This window comes from Myotis nattereri, assembly GCF_964212035.1.
Source record: "Myotis nattereri genome assembly, chromosome: 8".
Classification (NCBI taxonomy): domain Eukaryota; kingdom Metazoa; phylum Chordata; class Mammalia; order Chiroptera; family Vespertilionidae; genus Myotis; species Myotis nattereri.
The window spans coordinates 32,595,868-32,622,488 of record NC_138083.1 but is presented as its reverse complement, the minus strand read 5'-3'; the positions used below and the strand labels follow the sequence as shown (position 1 = coordinate 32,622,488).

General features: G+C 45.7%; 1 protein-coding gene across 2 annotated transcripts in view; it reads left to right on the top strand.

Annotated features, from left to right (window-relative positions):
- PSMF1 (proteasome inhibitor subunit 1) overlaps nt 1-26,039 on the top strand; it is a 44,498-nt gene extending 18,459 nt beyond the window's left edge. The window contains exons 4-7 of one of the 2 annotated variants that reach the window (XM_081096849.1): nt 5,229-5,414; nt 20,381-20,434; nt 21,758-21,916; nt 23,658-26,039. In XM_081096849.1, the coding sequence (XP_080952975.1) occupies nt 5,229-5,414; nt 20,381-20,434; nt 21,758-21,916; nt 23,658-23,685 (427 nt within the window). In that variant the 3' untranslated portion in view covers nt 23,686-26,039. Of the gene's footprint in view, nt 1-5,228; nt 5,415-20,380; nt 20,435-21,757; nt 21,917-22,472 lie in introns of both variants that reach the window. The other variant, XM_081096848.1, reaches the window with a different exon arrangement.
- The last annotated feature ends 582 nt before the right edge of the window (nt 26,040-26,621 follow it).

Here is a 26,621-nt window from a genome sequence, read left to right as displayed (position 1 = left end):
GGAAAGGGAGGGAGAGAGGGAGGGGAGGAAAGAGTGAGGGAGGGAGGGAGGGAGGGAGGGAGGGAGAAAGAGAGAGAGAGAGAGAGAGAGAGAGAGAGAGAGAGAGAGAAATATCAGTTGTTTCCTGGATGCGCCCTGACTGGGGATCGAACTTGCAACCTGGGTATGTGCCCTGACTGGGATTCAAACATACAACCTTTAGGTGTACGGGATGACACTCCAACCAATTGAGCATCCAGCCAAGGCTTAAGTTAACTTTTGTGTAAGATGTGAGGTTTCTTGCCTGTGGATATCATTGCTTCAATACCATTTGCTCTTATATTGAACTACAGGCCCAGTACACGAGACTCAGTCATGGGGGGCGGGGGGTGTCTCTCAGCCCAGCCTGCACCCTATGGCAGTCCGGGACCCCTCAGGGGATGTCCGCCTGCTGGCTTACGCCTGATTCCCCCGGGGATCTGGCCTAAGCTGGCAGTCAAACATCCCCCTCGCAGTCTGGGGCTCTCGCAGTCCAGGACCTCTCGTTCCTTACTGCCCACCTGCAGCAGAGGCAGGAGAGGTTCCCGCCACCACCGCTGCTCTCACCAGCCGTGAGCCCGGCTTCTGGCTGAGTGGTGCTCCCCCTGTGGGAGTGCACTGACTACCAAGGGGCACCTCCTGCATTGAGCATCTGCCCCCTGGTGGTCAGTGCACATCATAGCGAGCAGTCATTCCCACGTTCAGTCAATTTGCATATTAGGGTTTTATTATATAGGACTAGAGGCCCGGTGCACAAAAATTTGTGCACTTAGGGGGAAGGGGATCCCTCAGCCTGGCCTGTGCCCTCTCGCAGTCTGGGACCCCTCGGGAGATAACGACCTGCTGGCTTAGGCCTGCTCTCTGGTGGCAGAGGGCAGGCCCAATCCCTAGGTGCAGCCCCTGGTCGGGCTCAGAGCAGGGCCGATTGGGGAGTAGGGGCGCCGCCCTCTGTCATGCACAGAGCAGGGCGGATCGGGAGGTTGCGATGCCACCCTCAGTCACGCTCAGGGTAGGGCCCATTGGGGGGTTGGGGCACCGCCCCCTGTCACACTCAAGGCACGGTCGATGGGGAGGTTGCGGCGCCACCCCCTGTCACGCACAGAGCAGGGCCAATCCGGGGGTTGGGGCTCTGCCCCCGTCACACACAGAGCATGGCTCATCAGGGGGGTTGGGGCTCCTTACCCTGTCACGCACAGAGCAGGGCCAATCAGGGTGTTGGGGAGCTCCCCCCTGTCACACACAGAGCAGGGCCCATCAGGGGGGTTGGGGAGCTCCCCCCTGTCACGCACAGGGCAGGGCCCATCAGGGGGTTGGGGAGCTCCCCCCGTCACGCACAGAGCAGGGCCCATCAGGGGGTTGAGGAGCTCCCCCGTCACTCACAGAGTAGGGCCGATAGGGGAGTTGGGGCACCGCCCCCGGTCACACACAGAGCAGGGCGGATCAGGGGGTTGGGGTGCCGCCACTGTCACACTCAGGGCAGGGCCAATGGGGTGGTTATGGTTCTACCCCATCACACACAGAGCAGGGCCCATGGGGGGGGGCGGGGGTTGGGGCGCCGCCCTCTATCACCCACAGAGCAGGGCCGATCAGAGGGTTGGGGCGCCGCCACTCTCACACTCAGGGCAGGGCCGATGGGGAGGTTATGGCTCTACCCTGTTACACACAGAGCCGCAGGGCGATCAGGGGTTTGGGGAGCTCCCCCGTATCAGGCACAGAGCAGGGCTGATCAGGAGGTTGGGGTGCCTTCCCCTGTCACGAACAGAGCAGGGCGGATAGGGAGGTTGTGGCCCCGCCCCCTGTCACACACAGAGCCGCAGGGCGATCAGGGGGTTTGGGCGCTGCCCCCTGTCACGCTGATCCCGGTGCTGGGAGGCATATTACCCTTTTACTATATAGGATAGAGGCCTGGTGCATGGGTGGGGCCGGCTGGTTTGCCCTGAAGGGTGTCCTGGATCAGGGTGGGGGTCCCCACTGGGGTGCCTGGCCAGCCTGGGTGAGGGGATGATGGCTTTTTGCAGCTGGTCACACACCCTTCAGGGTGGGGGTCCCCACTGGGGTGCCTGGCCAGTCTGGGTGAGGGGCTGAGGGCTGAAGCTCCCAACTGCTCCTTTTTTTCTTTTTTTTTATTCTGGGCCAGCTTTAGCTCTGGCTCCAGCTCTGAGGCCTCTGCTGCTGAAAGCAGGTATCTGGTTTGTTTGGGTTCTATAATTGAAACAATATATAACTCCAGCTCTGAGATCCCGGCTCACTGAAAGCAGGTTTCTGGGGTTTTGTTTAGCTTCTGTATTTGTTACAATGTTTCAAACTGCAGACTCAGAGGCCGGCAAGGCAGGCAGGGAACGTTGGTTTCCTCCGTCACTGAAGCAAGGAAGCCTCATGTTAGTTTCAAGCTGCCTGGCTGCCGGCCGCCATCTTGGCTGGCAGTTAATTTGCATATCGCCCTGATTAGCCAATGCGAAGGGTAGTGGTTGTACGCTAATTACCATGTTTCTCTTTTATTAGATAGGATTGCTTTTGCAACTTTGTCGAAAATCAGTAGTCTGTACTTGTGTGGGTCTATTTCTGGGTTCTCTGTTTTGTTTTGTTTTTTCATTGATCTTTGTGTCTATCCCTCTGCCCCTATCACGCAATACTGATTATTGTAGATAGATAGTAAACTTCAATATTGAGTAGAATGATTCCTCCATTCACTTCTTTGTCAAGATAGTTTTAGCTATTCTAGGGTCTGTGCCTTTCTGTATAAACTTTAGAATAAGTTTGTGTCTATAAAAAAAACCTGCTGGAATTTTGATAGAAGTTGCATTAAACCTATTGATCGTTAAACCTATGATGGGGAAACTTGACACTTTTACTATGAACATAGTATGGCTCCAATTACTTAGGTCTTAATTAGGTTACTTTCATGATCATTTTGTAATTTTAAACATAGAATCTGAACATGTTTTTGTTATTGGGGGGCAGGAATAGAGGTGATCATAAATGGAGCTCTTTCTTAATTTTGATTTTCAAATGTTCATTGTTTGTATAGAGAAATACTGTTTATTTTTGTGTATTGCTCTTATATGCTGTCTTGTATATTAAATATTTGGTGAGCTCACAGTGTTGGAGTTTATAGATTCCTTTAGAATTTCAAGGTAGACTATCATGTCATCTGCAAATAGGGGCAGTTTTATTTCTTGTTTTCTAATCTGTGTGCTTTTTCTTGCTTAATTTTTTTTTCAGGTTTGAATGTGCTTTTTTAATTAAATTTTACTGGGGTGACATTGGTCAACATGCACATGTAGGTTTCATGTGTGAATTTCTAAGTTGCAAAATTGAAGAAGCTAGAACTTCCAGTATTATGCTAAATAAGAGTGGTGGGAGAGGATATGCTTGCCTTGCTCCTAAAGTATTCAGACTTTCATTACTAAATATATTGCTAGCTATGGGCTTTTTTTGTAGATGCTCTTTATCAAATTGAGGAAGTTCTCCTCTGTTCCTAGTTTGTTGAGAGTTTTTCTCATGAATAGATTTACTATACTGTCTTTTGTCATATTTTTTTTTTGTATCAATTGACATAATTATTTGATTTTTCTTAACTTATCGATATGGTAATATTGAACCAGTCTTGCATACCTACACTAAATCCTGTGGTGTATATTTCTTTTTATATATTTTTAATTCAATTTGTTAATATTTTGAGCATTTTTTGCATCCAAGTTCATAGGAAATACTGGTCAGTAGTTTTCTTTTTTTGTACTCATTGTCTGGTTTTGATGTCAGGGTATTACTGGCCTCATAAAATGAGTTGGGAAATGTTTCCTCCTCTTGTATTTTTCTGGGAGTGACTATAAATTGATGTTCTTTTTAAAAAATATTAATTCTTTAAATGTTTGGTAGAATTATCCATTGAAATAATCTGGACCTGGAGATTTCTTTTTGGGGGTGCTTAAGTATGGATTTAGTTACTATATTCAAATTATCTATTTCATTTTGTCTGAGTTGTTACAGTTTGTGGTTTTAAAGAATTGGTCTAAGTTGTTGAATTAAGTTATTCTTAGTAGTCTCTTATTATTCTTTCATTAGCAACAGAGCTGTTGTAAAATATCATTTCTTTCTTGATACGGGTGATTTGTGTCTTCTCTTTTTATGTTTGCTGATCTTGCAATAGGTTTATCAATTGTATTCATTTTTTTTAAGAACTAGCTTTTTAATTAAATTTCTCTACTACTTTCCTGTTTTATTGATTTCTGTTCTTTATTATTTCGTACTGCTTGCTTTGGGTTTAATTTGATCTTCTTTTTCTAGGTTCTTAAGTCAGAATTTTCCTTAATCTCTCCTCCTAACCCCCCACCCCCACCTTCCCTCTGAGATTTATTATGATGTTTTCCCCCACTTTTTCCAATGTAAGCATTTAATGCTATGACATTTCCTCTCAATACTGCTTTAGCTATATCACACATATTTTAATATGTTTTATTTTTATTCAATACTTTGTATTTTTTCAAGACTTCATCTTTGATCCATGGATTATCTAGACTAATGTTGCTTAATTTCCATGTATCTAGAGACTTCCTTTCTGTGTTGATGTTTAATATTATTCCATATGGTCAGAAAACATATTATTTCAGTTTTTAACATTTGTGAGGTTTGCTTTTTGACCTAGGATATGGCTCATTTTAAAACACCTGTTACCCAACTCTGCCTCAATACCTCATCTATAGCTCACATTGCTTCTCTCTCACTGGCAGAGAAGGGAGGCCCAGAGGAACCTTCCAAGGGCCTCTGAGTTAGTGACAGAACTAGACCTTGAGCCCCCAGAGCCCTGCCTACTTGGACCAGGAACCAAGTTTATCCTCCCCTCAGAGCCTTTGCCTTCCATGATCCTTCCCATGACACATGATGAACACATAATTGAGGGTGGGATGGGATGGGGTGGGTACAGAGGAGTAGCCAGTCCAGGACCTGTGCCCCTACACTCTCACCTCTTTCTAATGGGGTGGTAAATGAGGAGGGACAACTCAGATGCCTAAGAGGCTTAGGCGCAAATCTCGTAGACAACCTCGGGCTGTTGCCCCCCTCGCCCAGGCCCGCTGGGCGGCCCATTCCCACCCTTGCAAACAGTCTAAGCGTACTTTCAAGAGCTGTCAAGGCCGTCGCAGCCACCAAAATACTGTATTAAGGGTTGCCAAGCAGCAACGAGCAGTTAACACCTCATCTACCTCCTATAGGACCTACAGGAACAGTGAGGAACTTCGGTCTCGTATTGCATCTGAAATCATCACACCTCTCCACGAGCCTTGGGACAAGGCTAGTGTAAGCAGTCCCCATCGGGAGTTTCCGCCTGCCACTGCCAGGGAGGTGGACCCACTCCGGATTCACCCACAGCACCCACACATTAGCCGGCCTCCTTCCTGGTGAGTATAGAGCCCCCAGTGGGCAGCCATGCTTCTGTAGAAGGATTCCAGCCATGACCTCCTCACTGGCCCCTATGTGTCTTCAACAGATTTGTCAGAGTCCTAGTGTATGGAGATAGAAGACATAAGTAGAGCAGTGAGTTCTTGCGCTGCCACTAGTCACCTAACTACCCAGCATCTTAAGGCTGCCTGCCCCTTTATGGAGTCCACAAAGAGCCTCTGAGTCAGCCCAAGGGTCAGTGCCCATGGGGCTTGTGTGCATACTCCTACGTCGCTGCCAAGGTGCTTCAGTTATTGATGCCAGAGCTCTTGGTGTGTGCAGGGCCCTGGACAGGCTTTTTGGGAAAGTGCAAAGATGCAGAAGTACTGTCCCATAGAGGATGTAGTCCCAGTATCTTGCCTATTTCAGTTTATTGGAGTCCCCTGACCCCTTTGACAACTTCAGAACTTTTCCAAAACAGCATGGTGTGTGAACGAATCATGCCCAAGACCTTTGCAGATGAGCATAGCAGCCTTCAGGGCTGGGAGACTTCTGCTCCAAGGGCAGAGAGGAGGACCAGGGAGACTAGTCTCTGGCTGAGACGCACTTTCCAATTTGGAATCCACAATGTAGTAGTAATAGTAGGATTGGCAGGGTGGAGGAAGGTTCACTTTGAGGCCATAATACACACTCATTAAGTGCTAACTATCATTGTTATTTTATTCTCTTTGGCAATTAATATACTTTTGATTAGATTTTTATGGGAAATTGATTTAATTATTGTAGTAAGTAATAATTGGCAGTCTCTTTGGCAATCTTCAGAAATACTGGGTCCTGTGGGAGAGTAAAGAACAATAAAAAATGGTTGAGAGGCTGTAACAGCTTATCTGGTCTAACATTCTTATTTTACAGACAGGAACAGAGGTAAGATGACCTTTGTAAGGTCATGAGCCACTAGTAAAGAGGCAGAGCCAGGGCTGGGGTCCAGGTATCCTCATACCCAGCACAATACTCTGGCTGTGATGTAACCAGAATATGGTGGCAAGATTTCAGAATAAGGCCTGGGCAGCAGTCAAATTGGAGGAGATTTTTAGACCTTAAGTAGATAATAATTTAGTTATTTTGGACGCACTGCCCATTTCAAAATAAATATTCTGTGAAATCTCCTTTACTCTCTCAAAGTGGAATTCATAGATATTGTTACTTACCAAATGTTCAGTTTCAAATAGAATTGGTATAAAATTCTAACTATAATATAAATGAGAAATAAAAAGAGAATAATCTATAATAATAAAAATGTAATATGCTAATTAGACCGGATAGCCGAACAACATTCCGAATGTCCTTCTGGATGAAGCCACGGCACCAGGGGCCAAGGCAGAGGCGGTTAGGGGCGATCAGGCAGGCAGGCAAGCAGTTAGGGGCAATCAGGCAGAGTGGTTAGGGGCAATCAGGCAGAGTGGTTAGGGGCAATCAGGCAGGCAGGCAGGCGAGCAGTTAGGGGTGATCAGGTAGGCAGGCAGAGTGGTTAGGGGCGATCAAGCAGGCTGGCAGAGTGGTTAGGGGTGATGAGGCAGGCAGGCAGAGTGGTTAGGGGCGATCAGGCAGGCAGGCAGGTGAGCAGTTAGGAGCCAGCGGTCCTGGATTGCAAGAGGGTGCAGGCTGGGCTGAGGGACCCCTCCCCACCCCTCTCCTACTCCCCTGCACCGGGCCTCTGGTTAATAATAAGATAATGTGTATTTCATTGTTTAGATGCCTGAGCAAGATTTCACTGGAAAACATAGTCAGATATTTGCTGTTGTATGTGGAATTATCTTGAATTTGACAGCAACAAAAGCTGGCGCATACAGATGAGTCGTGTCAGCAACTGAGTATATAAACTGTGTTGCTATTGCTAACATGACTTTTCTGAAATGGTGAACAGCCCATAGGAGAATGGCAAACAAAATAATGGATGGACAGTGTTTCTTAATTACATCAGTTATATTCCTGGAAAATTTTGTATTAGACCAGTATGAAAAATATTTTGTGTTCATATGTAAAATAGTCTTGGACTCAGATAATTTATGTAGGCTTTACATCTCCTTTAATGTCTAACAACTTTCAAAAGTTGTGTGGGATGCATTGCATTCTTTGTTATGTAGGATTCTGTGAATTGTAGAGCAGGCAGCATCTGGCCTCTGTCTGTTAATGCCACGAGGACTCTGCAGACACTATGACAAGCAAAAACACCCCAGAGCTTCCACAATTGGCACCTGAAGGCTGTGCCATCCTAATTTTGGAATCATAGACCTAGAGTCTAGAATTATAAAAGTAAAAAAATCCTATCCTTAGAGGAAGTGGAAGAATTAGAAAATTACCATGTGGCAAACTTTGTCATACACATTGTCGGTAGTTGCTAAAACCATTAGATAAAAGGTTGATGGGGAATTTTATAATAGACTAGTGGCCCCGTGTATGAAATTCATGCACGGGGAGGCGGGGTGGGGTATGGTGGGTGTCCCTCAGCCCGGCCTGCACCCTCTCCAATCTGGGACCCCTCTGGCTCCTAACTGCTCACCTGCCAGCCTGGTCGCCCCTAACTGCTCCCCTGCTGGCTTGATCGCCCCTAACCACCTCTGCCTCAGCCCTGCACCCGGGACCCAGAATTCCCTCCTCCAGCCGGCCACAGGCACCCAGGACCAGGCTTCCCTCCTTCCGGCCAGCCAAAGGTACCCAGGCCGGCTTCACCCAGGCCGGCTGCAGCTTCAGAGGATGGTGGGCAGGTGGCTTCGCCCTGGCCACAGCAGCAGGCACTGGCGCCCGGCCTGTGGGGTGGGCAGCTTCTCCAGCTGGCTGCGGCCTGGGACCTCAGGGTGGGCGGCTTCTACATTTCCTGGGCCACAGCCAGCCTCAGGCACTGGCGCCTCGACTGCAGGCGGGAGGCTTCTCCGTCTCCCCCAGGACCAAGGGTGGGTGGGTGGCTTCTCTGGCTGGCTGCGGCCCGGGACCGCAGAGTGGGCGGCTTCTCCATTTCCTGGGCTGCAGCCAGCCGCAGGTGCTGGCGCTGGCGCTGGGGACTGCTGGAGGGCCGCTTCACCCTGCAGGCTTTGTCAGGAAGGACTTCCAGATGGTCGGTCGTCCGGAATACGTCTGGTCTAATTAGCATGTTACTCTTTTATTAGTATAGATGGATCAGACTGATAGCACCTGAAACCATAGATCAATCTTAACACTGAAAGTAGGACAGCCAGACATTGTGTCTTCTATAAGTAAGTTCCTAGCAACCTGAATCTAGATCGAACCTTCAGTTTCAGAGAAGCATAAGGGATAGAAGAATGAGTTAAACAGACACATGAGGATAGAGCCAAACATGGAACATGAAAAATTTTTACACAGTAAATTGACCTTGTTTTGTGTTGTTGTTTTTTTCATCAAATAAATGAATGGCATGGGGGAGAAAGGGAGAGAGAGGACAGTTAATAAAAGTCATATCAACCAAATACAGTGTTGGACTTTCTTTGGGTCTTGATTCATAGTAATTCTAAAAATTATTTTGAAACATTTGGAGAAATTTGAACATAGACCAGGTATTAGAAAACATTAGGAATTATTGCTAATTTTGTTAAGTGAAACAATTAAATTTTGGTTATATTAAAAGAAAAGAAGTCTTTATCTGTTAAAGATATATATTTTACAAATATTTATAATGAAGTCTTTTTCTTTAAAGTAATTTCACCCTCTAAAGAATCAGGCATTAGGAAGTAAGTAGAGTGAAACAAGAGTGGTAGAATATTGATAATTATTGAAACGAGTGTAAGGATGCATGGGGATTCATAAATTTACCATTTGTACTATTTGGGGCCATTTGAAAATTTCCTTAATAATTATTTTTTTATTAATACCAATCTTTCACAAACTCCTTCAAAAAATAAAAGAAGAAGGGACACTTCCCAACTCATTCTGTGAGGCCAGTATTATCCTGATACCAAACCAATGATATCACAAGAACACTACAAACCAGTATCCCTTCTGAATATACATGCAAAAATCGTCAGCAAAATACTAGCAGAACAAATCCAGCAATATATAAAAAGGAGTATACATCATGATCAAGTGAAATTTATTCCAGAATTGGTTAGCTTAACATCTGGAAATAAATCAATATAATATACCATGTTAATAGAACAAAGGACAAAACCCACATGTTCATCTCAAATAGAGAAAAAGCATTTGCAAATTTCAGCACCCTTTCATGGTAAAAGCCATCAGCAGTAGAAGGAAACTTTCTCAACCCAATAAAGAACACCTGTAAAAAGCCCACAGCTAACCTCCAATGTAATGGAGAAAGATTCAGTGCTTTCCCCTAAGACAGGGATGGGCAAACTTTTTGACTCGAGGGCCACAATGGGTTCTTAAACTGGACCGGAGGGCCAGAACAAAAGCATGGATGGAGTGTTTGTGTGAACTAATATAAATTCAAAGTAAACATCATTACATAAAAGGGTACGGTCTTTTTTTTTCAATTTCAAACGGGCCGGATACGTTGGCCATGGCTGCCCTAAGATCAGGAACAAGCAAGGGTATCTGCTTTTGCTACCTTTACACAACATAGTACTTGTTGTGTAACAAGTACCAGGGCAATCACTCAAGAAATCAAAGAATCCAGATTAGAAAGTAAGGAGTAAAACAATCTCTATTTGCGAATGACATGGGGTCTTATATGTAGAATAAGGAAATTTAAAAAAAAAAAACTTTTTAGAACTAATATACAAATTCAGCAATATGACAGGATACGAGATCAATACACAAAAATTGTTTGTATTTCTATACATTAGCAGGGAACAACCTGGAAATGAAATTAAGGAAATGATCACATTTACAGTAATACCCCAAAGAATAAAATACTTAGAAATAAATTTAACAAAAGAAGTATAGGATTTATACATTGAGGACTACAAAAGATTGTTGAAAGAAATTAAGGAAGATATAAATAATGGACATCCGTGTTCATGGGTAAAATGTCTTAATATTGTCAATACTCCCCAAATTGATCTGCATATTCAATATAATCCAAATCAAAATCCCAGAGTGTTTTTGTTGGAAGGTTTTGTTTGTTAGTGTTGTTGTTTTAGAAATTGGCAAACTGATTCTAAAATTCATATGGAAATGCAAGGGAACCAAAATAGTGAAAATAGTCTTGTGGGAAAATAAATTTGGAGGACTTATACTTCTCAACTTACTACAAAACTACAGTAATTAAGACACTGTGGGACTGACATATAAAGCAAGGGAATAAAATTGAGAGTCCAGAAATAATCCAGACATTCATGGATAATTATTTTAAAATGTAGAGGCTGAGGAGCCACTTAGGTTCTTAAGTCTGTGCTATTCATTGAGCTCACTAGATCTAGCCCTGGGTGAGTCACTAAGGCCAGTGACAGCACCTGGGCTCTGCTCTCATTTCATCTCCTAGGGGAACAGCAGGGTACTTGGGAACACATAAGAAGCAGAACCTGAACCATACTTGTGCTCAGGCAAGGCTTCCCCAAGAAGGAACTGACCTCTAAACAGGAGAGAAAGGGTGCTCCAGCCTGAAGGGTTGTCCTTTGCAGAGCCCTAGAAGGACAGGTAGGGTAGCTAGAGCTGGTGCAGATGGAGTAGGGGTGTGGTGGTGGTGAGTGGTTGAGAGCCTACAGCAGGCTTCCCCACCCAGGGAAGGGACAAGATACAATACTCTTTATCAAGGTGGATAATTACCAAGCGAGTGGCATGGGCCTCTGTGAAGGCTCTTGGTCTTTGGGCTGAGAAAGGCTTTAGGGAAGATGTGGGCATTGTTCTAGGCCAGTGGCCGGCAAACTGCGGCTCGCAAGCCACATAGGACTCTTTGGCCCCTTGAGTGTGGCTCTTCCACAAAATACCGACTTCTGCGCATGGGCCACGAAGTTTCAATCGCACTGTACATGCGCACCGCATGTGGTATTTTGTGGAAGAGCCACACTCAAGGAGCCAAAAAGCCGCATGTGGCTCGCGAGCCGCAGTTTGCCGACCACTGTTCTAGGCCCACAAGATGGAGAAGAGAGCCTGGGAATGGTGTCAGCCAATCAGCCTGCTGCAGGCACAGCCAGCTCTGCACTCTCCTGCCCTTTGTGTGTTTTGTTAGCCAGAACCCCGGGCCCCTAGCCTGGGGTTGACCCACTCAGTTATTTTTGTCTAATCCCAAGATTATTGGCTTTTTTTTTTCAAGTATGGACTTTTTCAACTCGTTGTAGCTCCATCATCTGGACTTACTATGCCTTGCACATACTTGATGAGTTCTCTATTCTGCAAATGTTTCCTGTGGGTTAGAGATCCCTAGGGCTGGACCCCGACCCTGGAGGCACACACTCTTCCTCTGGCTTTGAAAACAAGGGAGTAAATTAAAGTGATAGCCGCCATTAACAGAGGTCAGTGCAGAGATCCTTCATGGGTACCCTGGGAAAGGCTTTGGAGGAGGTGCTACCTCTGCTGTGTCTCTCTGGGGAAGAGCAGTATTTTTAAAGCTGCTTTTCTTTTCTTTTATGTGTCTGAACTATTTCATAGCATTTCTTTGAGGGGTTGTTTCATACTGAGGGAACACTAGGCCAGATGCATGGGACTGTCCCTGAAACTAGAGGAAGAGTTTGTGCCTGGAGTCCTAGGATACAACAGCTGTGGAGGATGGGGTGGGTTTTGGAAGGCCCCTGGTGTGGAGTACATGACTCTCCCCAGGGGCAGGTGGAAACCACTGAAGGATCCTGTTGGCAGTAGTGCTTTTGGCTAAAGAGCCTGGTGGGTTGGAGGGGGTACGGCAGAAGGCCGAGCCTCACCACACCTGCACACCACCCTTGGCAGGCAGGACTTACTCCCCTTCTTTCTGCCTCCCATCCAACCCCCGTGTCAAGGGGAGAGTATTACATGGCAGTTAGGAACAAGCTTTGGAGGCTGATCGGCTGGGTTCAAATCCTAACCTTGTAGCTTTACCTGCCAGCACATGTAGCCTCTCGGAGCCTTGGTTTTCTCATCTGCACTTTGGGGTCATTATTCCTGTCTCAGAGGTTTCTTAGGATTGAATTTGATGAATGTCACATGTTGAGCTCATTGCTCAGAATATAGTAAATGTTGAATAAATACTTAGCAGGTCCCATTCAGACAACAGTAGAGATGAGAACAAGACTGAAGGTGTAATGAGTAGAGGGTCTCCCCAGAGAGAACCTTGTTTTATGTTTTTAAATACCTAGTATCCTCCCCCCATAAAAGGATTTGAGGCAGTGGAGCCACATTGGTGTGAGGGAATTGACCCAGAGGATGTGTTTAGTGACTGTGTTTAGACCCAGGCTCTTATGGACATTGTTTCCTTACATCAGCACTGGCAGCCATTTATCGAGGACAGGAGTAAAGGCCAGATCTTGGCTTTCATTTGTGGTTACTCATCTTCCAGACAGCCCTACAAGAAGATCAGTGCAATCCTACTTTACAAGGGGAGGAGACAGTGGTAGGGCAGTAGCATAACCTCCCTGAAGTATCTAACTGGGAGGTTGAAGAATGAGGTTTGCTCCTCTGTGGGTCCGGCTCAGCTTATGCTTTCCTCATTGCACCCTTCAGTTTTAGTTCATGTAATCAGTTTGTGTACAAGTTCAATGCGGAGCACATGGAGAAACCCATCTCCTTCCCCCCGCCCCATTAGGTTTTTCTCAAGCGAGCCTGTTTCCGGGACTAGGACACTGAACTAGAACAGATCGTTGGAAGAGGAGGCGGGATGTGTAGGAGGTTTTTGGTCAGCCACTAGTGAGTTGAACCTGTCAGGTCTTCTCTCTGTAGCCCCCTTTTCCCTCCACCCCCACTCTTTACCAACCCCCTTTCTTTATAGCCCAGATGTCTGTAATGACATCCATTCCTTTATTATAGCCACCACTACCACCACGTTGCTGGGCAGCCCAGCACTCACACTTTCACCTTTTTGTTTTTCCCTCAAATGCCTAATTTGGGGGTGGGGCTTTAGATTGGGGAGTAGAGAAAGAGCAACACAGCAGCAGACCCATCTGGTACTGCAGGGTGATAATTACCCCATCCCTGAAAAGCTTAGCATATGCTTCCAGTGGGATATAGCAGCCTCTGCCTCTTCCCATAGGACATAGTTCTGTGTCTCACCCCTCACCTTCCACACCCTCATCTTGCCTATCCCATAAACCTCCAAATGCAAACCGAAGTTGGGATATCTGCCCTAGTGCATAAAGAGAGTTGCTTCTCCAACCGTGTGTTGAGGTATGTCAGAGCTCATCAAAGGCTACTGTGTCTGCTGGACTGATGCTAGGTTTGATGTTGGTATAGATGGAGAGGACATTCCATTGTGATGGAGAATTGAGGGTGAAAAGTAGATCTACTCCTGAGATCTCTAGGGAGAATTACTGAAAACAGCCCATCTGTAAGGGAGGTTGTTGATTTTTTTTGTTTGTTTTCATATAAGCCTAACTTTTTTGTTGTTAATATTTACAATTCTAATCCATTTCCCTTTGCTCCATCTGTCCTCCATCAGTCAGGAGACTCTGTCCCAAATCCTGTTCCCCATTTTGAAAAAACAATTTTTCCCATGCTTAACCAGCTTTGCTAAAAATAAATCCTTAGCTATAAAGCTCTTATGTCATTCAAAATTCATTTTTAATCCCAGTCTGTATCTTTACATATTTTTTATGTTCCCAATATTTTGTGTTCTATATTTTTTTAATTTCATAATTCATTGACTAAAGTATTAAGTATGGTTTTTAGCATCTGATATTATATAATACAGCTATGTTATCATTTGCCTAACCTCGGGGGGGTGGGGTATTTTTAGCATTCCAGTATTTCATTTTAAATTGCACACTATGAAAATTTGTGTGTGTGTGTGTTTGTGTGTGTACTAGAGCCCTGGTGCACAACATGCGTGCACTGGGGGAGGGGGGTTCCCCTCAGCCCGGCCTACGCCCTCTCACAGTTCGGGACCCCTCAGAGGGGTTCTTAGCACTGCCGCGGAGGCGGGAGAGGCTCCTGCCTCTGTTGCTGCACTTGCCAGCCGTGAGCCCAGCTTCTGGCTGAGCAGCACTCCCCCTGTGGGAGTGCACTGACCACCAGGGGGCAGCTCCTGCATTGAGTGCACGTCATAGTGACTGGTTGTTTGGTCAATTTGCATCTTAGGGTTTTATTATATATATAGTGTGTGTGTATATATTTTAACTTCCTTGAGGTATATTTCCCATGCTGGCAGATCCCAAACATTCTGGTCTTAGGAACCCTCTTGCACTCTCAGAGATTACTGAGGACCCCAAAGAGCTCTTGTCTGAGGTATGTCTGTCAGTGTTTATCATGTTAGAAATTACAGCCCAACATTTCAAAATACACATTTTGCCATTTAATTTAAAAATGACAGTAATAAACCCATTATATGTTAAAATAAGTAAGAGGTTTTATTAAAATAACTACATTTTCCAAAACAGAAAATATTAGTGAGAAGAATGACATTGTTTTACATTGTTGCAAATCTCTTTAATATCTAACATAGAAGACAAGACAGATTCTCATTTCTGCTTCTGTAGTTAGTAAGTGATAATGTTTTTGTTAAAGGTTGTTGGAGAAGAGAGAAATCATTTAATAAGCTTTTCAAATAATCATGGGTGTTCTTTGCATTTCACCAGAACTTGACATGTGATAGTTTTTTTAAGGGTTAGTTGTAATTTAGAATCCAAATCCATGTCAGTGAACGCTTTATACATTACTAGAGGCCCAGTGCACAGATTTGTGCACTGGTGGGGTCCCTCGGCGTGGATAGTGCTGAAACCAGCATCCAACATCCCCCAAGGGATGTAGTAGTGCGCGAAGCGCTGGGAAGGAGCCTCTCCAGCTCATCCCGGCCCCGCTCACCCTGGTCAGTTGAGCATCTGCCCCTCCCATCCCCACCCCCTCAAGTCTTCTACCGCCACCCCTTGCATCTCCTGGTCTGCTGCACCCAGCTGTGGAGAAGTGGGTCCCTAGGGTGGAGCTCCCATGGCCTCGCTAGGGGAGCTGACTGAGGCTCAGAGAAGTGGGGTGAGTACCCAAGGGTCACCCAGGGCAGACCAGGGAGTCGCAGTAGCTGTGCAGCGAGGACACCCACTTCGCGCACATCCTGCAAGTCCTGGGGTAGCTCCGGTCTGATAGGAGGAGGTGGGCACTAGGGATGGAGTTTGTGGTCTCTTTTTTCCCTCCCTCCATCCCTTGGTTCCTGCTGCCCGGGGAGGATGCGACCAGAGGTGTTGATGGGGTCGGGGGCGCTGCACCTCCCGAGTGGTGCCTGGGGAGCAGCAGAATTTGGGCTGATGGCCTGGCCGCCCAATGCGAACTGCAGCTCAGCCCCACCTGCTTGCAATCTTTCATAGACTCAATCGCCTGTTTCTCTTTTCATCTGTCCAAGTTGATTGCTCCCTGGTGGTCAGTCGAATGGTCGAACGGTTGCTTAGGCTTTTATATATATAGATTACATTTAAATCCCACTGCTCTTTCATGCTTTTGAGTGGATCTTTTACCCATGCATGATATTAGATCATGTATCAATTGTTTGAAAATATTGGTTCACTGAGATGTGCAGATCTGCTCAATGTTGATACATTTTATTACACAATATAAAAAAATCACATTCATTAATATTACCAATCTCATCAGCATCATTATTGGGAAGCCATCAAATTAGTGATAAATACATATTTCCAAACTGCTAATTTTCACTTAAAAGCTTGAATTTTATCATTGGCAACATATATTGTCAGTTGTTTTTCTGAACTAACAAGTTCACATAGTCAGAGGGCTGCTGCAAAGAGTGTCTTGGAAGGACATACAAGAAACTAAAGACTTGGTAGGTTGGGGAGGGCGGAGAGTGAGAAGGAGGTTTTTACTTTTACAGAGTCCATAATCTCCTAACAATAATTCTGAAATCAAAAGAAATCTGAAAACCATGGTATGTTGTTTTGTTTGTTTTCCCCCAAAATCAGGTTGGTCCTGAACCTTATTTGATAGGAAAACCTGACCTAAAGTGTCATGAAACTCCTTATATTTTCATTTATCCCATTTGTGACTATTCATTTATTTTGCAGAAATATTAGGGTATTGGGGACAGGGTGCTGCCTGGGAGCATTGCACAATATACAGTACTTACCTGGCCTTTCTAAAATACGAAAAGTTCTGAATTCCAAAACACAGCTAGCCTAAGATTATGGATGTGTGTATCCTTTTTTACTCTTGAATTTTGAAACTGGTGAATGCATTACCTATTCAGAAAATTTAAAAAAAAAATTATATATTTTTATTGATTATTTTTACAGAGAGGAAGGGAGAGGGATAGTTTGAAACATCGATGAGAGAGAAACATCGATCAGCTGCCTCCTGCACACTCCCTACTGGGGATGTGCCCACAACCAAGGTACATGCCCTTGAGCGGAATCAAAGCTGCAGCCCTTCAGTCCGCAGGCTGATGCTCTATCCACTGAGCCAAACCAGCCAGAGCGAAAATTAAAATTTTTAATCTTCTAAAAACTAAATTTAGCACAAAGCAAGCTCACGGTAAATGGTGGCTGCTGTTAATCGTCCCTCTAGGCCTTTCGAACTGCCAGCAAATCTGTTCATGGCCACACTGTTTCACCATAATAGCAGCCCCTGTGAATGTCACTACTTAGACTTACATCATAGAAGATGGGGATGCAGAGGTTTGGTGATAGACCCCTGCCAACCAGCTAGATAGTTCCCCACCCAGAGCCCAGAGCCCATCTCTTAATCCCAGCCCTGAGGCCGCTCCAGTTCCCCAGAGCACCTCAGCCATTGGCATGGCACCCACCGGAGTTGTGTATCCAGGAGAGGAGTGTTGTGTGTCTGAGAGGAGGGGGAGCATATAAGAAGGAAACTGTGGCTAGACCAGGGGTGGGCAAACTTTTTGACTCGAGGGCCACAATGGGTTCTTAAACTGGGCCCGAGGGCCGGAACAAAAGCATGGATGGAGTGTTTGTGTGAACTAATATAAATTCAAAGTAAACATCATTACATAAAAGGGTACGGTCTTTTTTTTCAATAGTTTTATTTTTTTCAATAGTTTTATTCATTTCAAACGGGCCAGATCCAGCCCGCAGGCCGTAGTTTGCCCACGGCTGGGCTAGACTCACCTCAAATCCTTTAAAGGGGCCCCTTTTGGAGCTGGGACATACTGTCCTGTGGGCCAGCCAAGAAGTGCCTACGGGTTAATTATACAACACTCTTTCCTTCCGTTGATTACCAGATGAAGTAGCGGGGGCTGGATTTCAGGGACCATGTGCAAAAGTTACTTTCTTATGTTAAGCCCTAGAGCAGGGGTGGGCAACCTTTTTGTGAGTGCGTGCCAAAACCAGCAAAATCTCTGACTCAAAATTCTTCTGCATGCCAACCCTAATTTTTTGAGAACATGTTACACTTACTTGATATCTCTTAAGGTGTACGTTTGTGAAGGACCTTGAAGAAATAATAAAATTCATTCAAGTGACAAAAACACAGTATATGATGATGATGATGAAAAATACATTTATTTTTTAATGTATACATGTACACTGATAGTCCAACAGAAAACTTTATGACTCTGTTTGATATCAGTGGGACTTTTGCTGCTGCATCACTGATGACAGAGATTTTACATCAGGTTTATATTTCGTGACCTTCAGAGATATGCACAAGCTACTACTTTCATCCGTCAGGCTACTCCTATTACGAGACTTAACAAAATTCATCACTGAGATCAAAGATTCACAAGCGTATGTGGATGAAAACATGGAGAGTAACGCTGTTGCAAAGTTTTTTAAACAGAAAATATTTTCTGGAATGGCATCCCAAGTCCTCATAGTTCATTTTCGACACCTTTGGAATTGCTCTTCCCCTCTCTCGTCAATCCATGTCTATGGTCTTTAAGATAACTTGTTATGTAAAATTATTTATTTATCTAAGATGCACCTACACTGAATTTATCTGAAAAATAAAAAAGTCGATATTAAGAAAAAAATTGTAAATGGAAGATTATAAGAGAGGGTTTCACGTGCCAGCAAAAGTTACTGGCGTGCCATGTTTGGCACACGTGCCAGGGGTTGCCCACCCCTGCCCTAGAGCCTCAGTCAGCACCTCCAGGACAGAGACTACTTTAAAATGGATTCTGCGCATGTGCCATAATGAGCTCACTGAAGGGTGCATGTGTTGAGTGTGAGCCTAAAGCAGCGGTTCTCAACCTTTGTGTTGCGACCCCTTTGGCAGTGAAACAACCCTTTCACAGGGGTCGCCTAAGACCACCCTGCATATCAGATATTTACATTACGATTCATAACAGTAGCAACATTACAGTTACGAAGTAGCAACGAAAATAATTTTATGGTTGGGTCACAACATGAGGAACTGTATTTAAAGGGCCAGAAGGTTGAGAACCACTGGCCTAAAGGATATGTTGTAACAGTTTCAAGTACACAAATTATTGGGGTTGGCCTTGCGGCTGCCATTCTAGACCCCATTGTTCTCCATTTTCTCTCCCCTTCCTCCTCTGTGGCCCAGGAGAGAGAAATGGAGATGGCTGCATGTTTCAGGAGCCATCAGACTGTTCTCCCAGGCATTTTTATAGCCACTAGAAGCCCCTCTGCCTGCTGCTCTGAAGGGAGCAGTTTGTGGGGATAGGTGAAATGCTTGCTGCCCTCTGGCACCCGCTGGTCTGACCAGTGAGGCAGGCTGGTGGGAGGCACCGGAGACTTAGACTGCCAGCTCCATGAGCCACAGCTTGGGAACAAGAACTTCCCTTGGAAACATAGTCCATCTAAATCAGTGGTTCTCAACCTTGGCTGCACATTAGAATCACCTGGGAATCTTTTTAAAATCCTGATTTCTGGGCCTCATCCTCCGGAAATTCTGTTTCTTTGTTATGGGGTGGAGCCACAACATTAGTAACAAAGAACAGAATTCCAAAGACCACTTGTTCAAATACTAAATCTTTTTTATTTTATTACATTCATATCCATATTCTTTATAGAAGAAATAGAAGAAACTCACCACTGTTTATATTTTCAGTATGCTTCTTTCCAGTTTTATTTATCCACACCCACCCATGCTTTTCACAGTTGATTTCTTAGGCTATTGATAATCCCTTTTTCTCCCACAGTTAACATTTGAACATAAACATTTTTACACATCATTTTAAAACATTCTAAGAGCATTGTTTCCTTGGCCACATTTAGGGATATGCCCTAATGTTCCTAACTGGTCCCCAATTAGGCTGACCCATTTCCCTTGATTAGTTTGTATGGAGATATTTTAATTTGAATTAAGTGTTCTTTCTTTAAGATTGCTACCTAGACATAAAATTGTTGAATCAAAGAATATAGTAAAGATACAAAAAGCTTTTGAGAGCGAGATCTATTTTGTGGGCATATATATTATATAATACAGAATCTCCATTTATTCTCCTAGCTCATGCATTGTCAATGAGGGTAATGGGAGAGGGGTGAAAAAAAATCTTAGCAGTTACAATGGTTTGTGGCCCTCCAGTGGGCTACAGTGCATAAACAGGAAAAAAAAGGTTGAGAAGCACTGTATTCGCTGTATGTGAGTACACATCTCACTCTACCCTTGGAAGCGTTTAAATCTTAGCTTTTGGTTTTGCATTTTAGAATAACCTTCTGGTCTAAGTTCTTTATCCAAAGTTTAAGAGTTTGAGAAGGGTGTGAATAAAATAAAATTTATGTGGTGGTTACCACTGCTAATATTTTTCTTTCTATAGATTGGGATTCTCCATCTTTTGTGGCTTTGTATTCAGCCATTGTAACATTAGCAGTGTTAGTCTTTGCCAAGGGCCACTTTGAAATATCCCTTGTGTTATGGTTCATGCAGGGGTTTCCCTTGTCCCCAAGCCTGGGAGTCAGGTTCAGGCTCCTAGGAGCCCAGGTGCCTGGCTGCTCTGGGACTTATAGTAATTGTCCCTTGTTTGTTTCAGGTGTGATCCCCTGGGCCCATTTGCTGTCGGGGGAGAGGACCTAGACCCCTTTGGGTGAGTACTGCTGGGGAAGTGGCAGCAATACAGCTTGCTCTCCTGGCTTTTCAGCCCAGCTCATCTTCTAATTCTAGAGCAGCGGTTCTCAACCTGTGGGTCACAACCCCTTTGGGGGTTGAACGACCCTTTCACAGGGGTCGCCTAAGTCCATTGGAAAACACATATATAATTACATATTGTTTTTGTGATTAATCACTATGCTTTAATTATGTTTAATTTATAACAGTGAAATTGGGGGTCACCACAACATGAGGAACTGTATTAAAGGGTCGCAGCATTAGGAAGGTTGAGAACCACTGCTCTAGAGCTTTTCATCAGTCTTCCTTTGGGGTGAAGGAGCCAGTCTGTTGCTGAGGAGCTGAAAAGTCATTGCCATTGTTCTGCTCTGCCTTGCCTGGAGCGTGCAGGAGAGCTCTGAGTGTGGGGGAGGGGCTAAGCCAGCACTGCGGGCAGCTCCTCTGTCCTTTCTGGCCCCTATTGTGCTGTGCAGGACAGCAGCCCCCTCCTAGGAGGGCAGGATACCAGGTGGGTTTATCGGGTGTGGGCTACAGGCCTTAGGACATCTCAGGGCTACTCAGAGGTCACCTTGCTTGATAAGGGGAGTCTTTAATCCCCAATAAGCTCTGGGTGGTTCTTGTCACACACCCACTGAAGTCATTACAGCCTCAGCTATGCACTCTCTTCTCTGAATGAGTCACACTAGATTTTAACCTGTGCTGCAAAGTGTCCCAGCCTGACCTTCTGATTTTTAGACAGTGATGAAGTCACAGAAGTGCACAGTTAAGCTTGAACAGTGACCTCAAAGTTTAGGGAACGTCAGCACATGTGTCCTAGTTTGAGCACATGAGGTTGGGTCCATGGAACTCCATGAGAGAGATGCTGTCAGAAGCCAGATGGAAGACCCCACAGGCCGTCCATAGATGGCCCTGAGGTTCTTTAAATGAACAGCAGAGAAGCTAGCAGCATGGATTGTCTCAATGTTATCCTTAGTCCTTAGACCTAAGTAGTGCCCTGCAGGGCCTCGTGATGGTTCTGCATTGACCTTGGCGAGTTCTGGCACCTGTTCTTGATCAAATTGCTCCCGTTGGGTACAGGTCATGGCAGGAGTCTCAGTTTTGTACGCTCAGGGACCCTGGAGAGCCAAAGGTCCAGACTGTGCTATTTATGTTCTTTGCCCACTTCCTGCTGGTGCTCAGGCAGCCATCCCCGCGTGTCTGCTTGAGCCACCATGCAGAAGTCCAGGCATTCTTAGTCTGTTCTCACCTCTTCTCCAATAGCTTCCTGCCATACCTGCAGACCCATTTTTCCTTCTTGCCTCAGGTATCGGAGAGGTGGCATGATTGTGGATCCTCTGAGATCTGGCTACCCAAGAGTACCTATTGACCCATCCTCGGGCCTCCCAAACCGGCTTCCTCCAGGCGCTGTGCCCCCAGGAGCGCGCTTTGACCCCTTTGGACCCATTGGGACCAGCCCAGCTGGGTAGGTATTCACTCAGGTATGCTGAGAAGTAGGACCTGATGACAGCTCATCTCAGTGCTGCAGGAACAAAGGCGTCACACCAGGCCCAGATGCCAGCAGCTCCATCCCCCACTGGCAAGAGAGTGGAGCCTCCTCCAGGCCCTGCCAGATGCCTTCCCCCCTTCTCCCCGAAGCTTCCAGGAACACCCCGTTCCTCAGTGCCTCTCTCCTCTCAGTTCCCCTCAGAGAGGACCCAGGGGAGGAGGAGCGACTCCCTTGCTGTGTTGAGCTGTGTCAGGAACCCACTGGATCCTCATCAACACTCATGGATAGATATTACTGTCCACATTTAGTAGATAGAGAAAATCGAGGCCTTGAAGGATGAAGTAACTTAGCCAAGGCAGAAGAATCAGGATTCAGTCTCAGGCTGTCTGGCTCTGGAGTACACGTGTGCTCTTAAACTGCACGAACCACCCCATCGTTCTGGAGTACAGGCTCCCTCAGCTCAGGGCCCTGTCCGCCTGTGTGCCCCTGGCCCTCCATCACTCCAACTCACCAGCCCCTCTTTCCATTCCAGACCTAACCCAGACCATCTCCCCCCGCCGGGCTACGATGACATGTACCTGTGAGCGCCTCAAGAATGTAACATCCCAGCCTTCCCTCCACTCTCCTGGAGCTACCACCTCTGGCCCCATCAGCAACCGTGTTCTTACGGGCTGGGGGCAAGGGACTCTGCCCATGTGTTGGCAGGCTGGCTGGGATCGCCTCCCTGCTCCGTGTCAGAGCCACAGCACCTGCTGCAGCTCTCCACTTGGCTGCACATAGGTCCCAAAGGGAAGTCAGTCTCTCTCACCACCAGCTCCTCCCCACTTCCCAAGGGAGACTCCGGCAACATACACCCTCCACCTAGTGCAGCACTTTAAGAACAAAATGCATTTTGGATGTTATTATTAAGAACCAAATGTCAATACAGAAGTCATGTTGCCGTCTTCCATTTTTCTTTACTGCACAGTTCCTTCCAGTTATGAGCTTGAATCTTTGTGGGGCTAAATGACTTTTCCTTCCCAGGGCCCATTCTTACTTCTCAGGCACCTTCCCTTCATAAATTGCTGTTGGCTCCTGACATCACCAGGATGGGTCCCAGTATGGCTGCATGCATGAAAATGAGTGACTGGAAACCTCATAGGTCACAAGGATGGTTTCACACTGGCAGGGACATTGCAGAGAGACTGCGTGCTTCTGTGGAGGGCAGAACCCTCCAATTCTGCCTTACCTGACCCAGTCCTGAGTCTGTGCCTGGGCAGTGGCAGCCTACAAACAACAGACCTGAGCGCTAATCTCTTTTTACCACTAACTAACTGAGTGACCCTAAGTCCCTTCCCCTCCCATGGCTTTGTGCCACCTATGAAATCTGAGGTGCCCTTCCCATTCTGATGTCTGCTATGTATGCCGACCCCTGGGAACTGGGGCAGAAGGAAAAGAATGAAGGTTCAAGGCTTTATGTGGTACTTACAGAGTCTGACTCTGTGCCTCTCACCCTCCGTGGGGCCCAGCCGAGCACAGGCTCCATGTAAGCACAGTGTGGAACTCCGGGAGGAGCAGGAGGCCAGCCTCAAAGCCACTGGCCGGGGTGAATGGAAGAACTAGGCAAGCACGAGAAACAGCCCAGGAAGGCAGTCACCCCGAGGGAGCCCCACCCCTGGGAGCCTGTGCCCTCTGTCCAGGCCCGCCTGACCTTTGGTGTTCTCCGGATCCTTTTCAGCCCGAGGCCTGACAGATGTGGTCAGTGATGAACCTTATGCTGGAGTGGAGAATGCACCATAGAGCACCAGGCTCAGACGCAAGACATCAAAGCACTAGTCACTTTGGCTCCACAACTAGCATTTCAGCCATGTTTGGGTCCTTTCACTTCTCAGCTCCTTGGGTTCCTTCCCCTAAATTAGGACATATTATTTCTCTGTGGGCAGGGGCTACCAGAGCCTTTCTGAGGTATCTGCTAATGTGCTATAGCCTGGGACTCCCTGTTTGCCCTGCCGGAGAGTGGGTTAGGGGTAAAATAAATTGGCCCATAGGCCCAAGGTCAACCTAAGATGTGGAGGCTGGGCCAGGGTGGAGAGGCTAGCATGAGTGGGCTCTCTGGGCATTTCTGGCAGACCCCATCTCTAGCACTGACCTAGTAAAAGACCAGCTTGGTCCTTTAGAACACGTGTGCTCTGGAGAAGGGCCCAGGGTCAGGCAGAGCTGCAAATGTAGTCATCAATCCTAGTTTGCTTCCCCAGGGGCCAGCAAAGATGGAATGTTTTTGTTTTGCAATTGGCGCATACCTGCTACCAGAACGACATAGGCAATTTACTCATAAAAGCATCCTTTACTCTAAAAGGAGGCTTAAAGGAACATCTGAGCAGAGACCATCTGACAAGCAGGGAAGGGGGGTAGATCACTTTTTGGACCCTGACTCAAAGAAAAGACAAGATCAAAACAGTAAATTTGCCACTTAGTTTTACTAGTAGCAAAGGTCGAAAGGATAGTCCAATACATAACTCTGTTTTCTGAAAACAGAAACTTAGTGATTCATCTGAAGAATCAGCCATTTTTGTGTGTGGGTCTCCTTGCATCAAGGACATTGAGTAACACAGATGATGTCTTAGTTCCATAGGGGCTTTTAGGAACTTCTAGGTCAAGCTGTCTGTGCTTGTAGTCGGGCCACATCCTTGCTTCCAGCCATAAGTAATTGCCAAGCAGCAAATGGGAATGGTTCGGGTTTGTTTTTTGGAACCTGAAGGTTGGAGCCTTAATAAATATCAGCACTTAATAACCTAGTTCTCTTTTTTAAATAACTTTGTATATAATTCACATACTTAACGAAGTTCACCCTTCTGAAAGTGTGCATTTAAGTGGTTTTTAGTGTGTCCGCATCATGTACACCCATCACTACACCTAATTCCTGAACATTTTCACCACTCCAAAAAAAAACTACCCCATACCCACTAACAGCCACTCTCCATTCACTCCTTTCCAGCCCCAGGCAACCACTAGTCTATTTTCTGTCTCTAAAGATTTGACTATTCTGAATAGTTCTCATCAGTGGAATCATATAATATGTGGCCTTTTGCACCTGGCTTCTTTCAGTTAATGTTTTTAAGGTTCATCCATGTTGTAGCATGTATCAGTGCATCATTCCTTTTTATGGCTGAATAATATTCTGTTGTATTAATATACCACATTTTCTTTATCCATTATCAGTTGATGGACATTTGGATTGTTTTTACTTTTTGGCAGTTATGAATACTGTTGCTGTGAACATTTGTGTACAAGTTTTTGTGTGGAGATATGTTCTTAATGTTCTTGGATATAAACCTAGGAATGGAATTGCTGTATCATATAACTTGATACTTAACTTTTTGAGGAACTGCCAGACTGTTTTCCAACGTGGCTATGCCATTTTACATTCCCAACAGCAGGATATGAGGATTCCAGTTTCCCTACATCCTTGCCAATACTTGTTAGTCTTCTTGTGTATAGCCCTCGTAGTTGGTGTGAAGTGGTATCTCATTGTGGTTTTGTCCTCTATTTAAAAAAAAAAAAAATTTGCCCTGGTCGGTTTTCTCAGTGGTTAGAGTGTCAGCCTGCGGACCAAAGGTCATGGGTTCAATTCCCAGTCAAGGGCACATGTACCTCAGTTGCAGACTCAATCCCTGCCCCCAGTCGGGGTACAAATGGGAAGCAACCAATTGATGTGTCTCTCTGACATTGTTGTTTCTCTCTCCCCACCCCCCTTCTCCCTCCCCTCTACACCTTCTTAAAAAAAAAGAAAAAAAATCAATGGAAAAAGGATCCTTTGGTGAGGATGAAAATTTTTTAAATAAGAATTTTGACCTAGGCTAAATAAGGCAGAGACCAGAGCCAGTCCCCCTTGGGGAGCAGACCATGGCTTTGGTAATGACCACTTTGGGATGGCCATGGCTGGTGAGCCACAGAAGAATTGGTTTGAATTTTGGGGAAGGTTCTGGGCTGGATGTGAATTGGACAGGTGCTGTCCGCAGGTAAGTTCCCTGACCTTTCCAGGTCTAGTGACACTCATGGCCTCACTGTCACTTGGTTTGAACTTTGTTTATCTGGTGGCTTACAAGTGAAATAAAGGTCTTATTCCAAATCCTGTCTTTTGGTGAAGTGCCATAGACCACTGTACTACCATCCCTGGCAGCCCCCACATCCCCACCTTCTCGTCTTATCTCCTCCCAGTTTTGAGCTGGCTGTGTTTCTCATTGCATCATCTACTCAGTCATGAGCTTGTGTCAACCTCCATTATGAAGTCATGAGTCTCTGGAGACCCTGACTCCAATGTATTATGTTAAAAATGGAGACTTTATATTCCTGCTGGATACATAGTTAAAAAACGGTAGCAAGTTCCACACAACCTCATTCTTTGGAACTCAGCTTCTCTCACGGCTTCCTTTTCTCCTGTCGTGGTGACATTCTGTTACTGATCCATGCCTCTCTTCAGAGAAGGAGAATTAGAATGTGTGGGACAGTTAATGTCACCTTCTAATCTTGTCTACTTTGGTGCTGTGCCAATAAAGACAGGCCCCACCACCAAGAAGAGGAAGGACACCCCCCTTTCCCCCCCCCCCACACACACACATTCATATCCTCAGCTTTCTCTCATAAAACATGCTTGCTTGTGGGCCACTACCAACCATAGGAGAGGTTCAGTGACAGGCAGCCA